At 59.6% G+C, this 3,045-nt stretch overlaps 1 protein-coding gene across 1 annotated transcript in view; it reads right to left on the bottom strand.

Annotated features, from left to right (window-relative positions):
- Positions 1–1,251: 1,251 nt before the first annotated feature.
- Positions 1,252–3,045, bottom strand: part of LOC104548175 (delphilin-like) — a gene marked incomplete at its 5' end in the record, with an annotated part of 6,886 nt that continues 5,092 nt past the window's right edge. Inside the window, 3 exons of the mRNA XM_010194119.1 lie at positions 1,252–1,323; positions 1,478–1,642; positions 2,576–2,694. Of these exons, the coding sequence (XP_010192421.1) occupies positions 1,252–1,323; positions 1,478–1,642; positions 2,576–2,694 (356 nt within the window). The remainder of the gene's footprint in view (positions 1,324–1,477; positions 1,643–2,575; positions 2,695–3,045) is intronic.

The raw sequence follows: 3,045 nt of genomic DNA, 5'->3' as shown, positions 1-3,045 counted from the left end.
AAGGCGCCTCTGGGGTGGGATGCGGGGATGTGGCGGGGTCAAAAGGCATCGGACGCGTTTTGCACGGAGGAGCGCGAGTTAACGCGCTGTGGGTCTGCTGCCGGAAAGCTCTGGAGGTGCATGCACTGCCCGCGGGATGCTGCTAGCCCTTTGGTCCCGGGGCCATCCGGGAGCTGATTAAATAATTACCAGGCGTTGTTGAGAGGTGGACGGGCACGCTTCGGGGGTTCCCTGGGGATGTTCAGCACGAACGACTCAAATCACACATTAAAGGGGCTCTCGGGACGCCAGCCCCTTGGTGAATAGCGCAGGGCAGGAGATGCACATCTCGCTGGTCCCTGCTGGTACCCAGGGTGGCACAGGTCTCCCCCTCGTTTTTAGGTACCAGGGGTTCTGTACTTTCCAAGGAGGCACCGGAACGCTCAGGGATTTACGTCTCCTGGCAAGTTCACGTAAGTCTCGTGCTGATGGCGTTAAACTCTCGGGAAGATTTGGAGACCCGTCAGTCTCCACCACTCCTTTAATCAAAGCTGGCGGCCAGGGAGAGCCCTGGGCTTTCCTCGCTGTCCAGCACAGCTGGGTCAGACCAGACTGGATCCCTATTTGGGACCACGGGGAGGTGCCAGAAGGGCTCTGCAGGGTCACATCGCTTCCCATTGCCACAGGCCAGCAATGGCAGGGGGTAAATCCTCTGGTGGTCTCCACTGCACCGCTCTGGTCTGTGAAAGTGGAGCTCTGCACAGGGCAGAGGGGTCTTGGGAAGAGGTTTGGGAGCTCAGCAGCACTGCTGGATCCTGGGGGGCATCCCTGGTCCTCATCCCCCCATGCTCCCCTCCCATGCAGGCTGTGGCTGGGCTCTGCCCCCAGCCCTGGGGCTGATGAACCCTAAGGGCTGAGTCCTGGCACAGCCATGGGACATGAGGACATGTGGGGACGTGGGGACATGGGGAAGGTCTCCAGCAACTGCTGGTGCCAGTTACACATGTCCTGGGAGCACAAGAAATTGAGGTTTTACCCAGATGTGTCCGAAATCCTTGACTCAGGCGCTGGGAATGGAGGATGCTGTGAAGCTGTTGCTGACCAGCACTTTGTGTCCCCATCCATCCTCCATCACCTCTGCTGCCTTTTCAGTGCCCCCACCCCTCGGTCCGTGGTCCCCCTTGGTGGCAGCAGGTGACAGCAGCGTATTTACAACCGAGCTCGACGGAGCAAATTGCACTTTGTTGGCAAGAAGTGGTGGCGCTGGGCCCGTCACCAGGCCAGGGGGGACGTCATCCTGGGGCTGCGCTGGCTCTCGCCCACCTGCACATCGCTGAGCGCCCGCTGCGGGAGAGCAAAGAGCAGGGGCCGTGGAGGGGTCAGGGGGGTGTTTCGTAGAATCACAGAGTCATTGGGTTGGAAAAGACCTTTAGGATCAAGTCCAACCATAACCGACACTGACACCTACCCCTGGCTGGCTTTGCAAACCCCGACTCACCTCGAACTTGCTCATGAATTCTGCGAAAATGCCGAAGAACGCCTCGGAAGTCGTCATTTTGGAGTCCTCCCCAAAGAAGGACAGCACCTTGCCGAACTCCTCCATGGCCTTGTGCTGCAGGTCGTCCAGGGAGCGCATGGCGGGCTGCGCGCTCTCCAGGAAGGACTGAGGGAAACGGCTCATTAAGGGCAAACGGCCGGGATCTGGGGCTGGTACAGAGCAGAGCCTGCTTATCAAATCCTGGGCTGCATCGGGGGGCTAGGAAAGGGCCTGGTACCCTCAGCCAGCCCCAACAGCCCCTCGCTGTGATTTGGCAAGATCCAGAGTGCCATGGGGTTTCTGCCATGCACATGGACCCCTAGGGGGTGGTTGTAGGGCAGAGAGGTTCTCCTGCCCCTCTGCTCTGCCCTGCTCACACCACAGCTGCAATCTTGGGTCCAGTGCTGGGCCCTCAGCTCCAGAAGGACAGGAACTGCTTGAAAGAGTCCAGCAGGGCCACAAAGTGATGGAGGGAGTGGAGCATCTCCTGCTGAGGAGCGGCTGAGGGAGCTGGGGCTCTTGAGCTTGGAGCAGAGGAGACTGAGGGGTGCCCTCATTCCTGGGGATCCATTGGGAAAGGGCAGTGTCAGGAGGAAGGAGCCAGGCTCTGCTCTGGGATGGCCAATGCCAGGACAAGGGGCAATGGTCCCAAGCTGGAGCACAGGAGGTTCAAGCTGAAGCTGAGGCCAAACTTTGTGAGTGTGAGGGTTCTGGAGCATGGCCCAGGCTGCCCAGAGAGGTTGTGGAGTCTCCTTGTGTGCAGACACCCAAAGCCCTGGCCGTGTTCCTGTGTGACTGCTCTGGGGATCCTGCTCTGGCAGGGGTTGCACTGGATCAGCTTTCCAGGTCCCTTCCAACTCCTCACATTCTGTGATTCTGTGAAAAGCCGCTTCCCATGGCTAAGAGTGAGTGGAGGGTGGAGATTTCCACCACCAAGTGCTGGGATGGTGCTTCCTTAACCAGCTGTACCCAGCCCCAAGGAGGCATAAACACAACGGGATGGTTTTACCAGGGTGCAGTGAGGCGCGCTGGCGTCCTGCCCCTTTCACAGAAGGATACACTCATGACGATGGCAAACCTGTCCTCGGCGGTGGCGGGCATGCTGTGGCAGGCCATCTGGATGTCACTGACCGTGGTGTGCAGGTCCTTCAGGTCGGCCGTCAGCGTCCTCTGGTTCACTGCGGGAGGAGAGCGGGGTCAGCAGCGTCAGGGGGCTTGGGCCTGGCTTGGGTTCAGGCTGTTTACACAGCTCTGCACAGCCCATCCACGTTGTCCAGGGACAACCAGAGCCCACTGGGCTCCGGTGCCTGGGCAGCAGCCACTGATGGGTGTAGGGGACCATAGGACAAGGGTGATGTCCAGGCTGCCCTGGCATCTCATCATAGCACAGTGTTCAGGAGAGCCATGAGCTGACTTGGGTGGCAAAGGCTCAGCTCTTGACAGGCAAGGAAGAAGGTGAACGACAGCACATCGGGGGCTTGGGTTATGTGCTAGAGCTGCTGTGGGGCCCAAAATTGGCTATAAAGCAG

This window comes from Mesitornis unicolor, unplaced genomic scaffold (assembly GCF_000695765.1).
Source record: "Mesitornis unicolor isolate BGI_N332 unplaced genomic scaffold, ASM69576v1 scaffold33971, whole genome shotgun sequence".
NCBI classification, from domain to species: domain Eukaryota; kingdom Metazoa; phylum Chordata; class Aves; order Mesitornithiformes; family Mesitornithidae; genus Mesitornis; species Mesitornis unicolor.
This window is presented reverse-complemented; position numbering and strand designations above follow the sequence as displayed.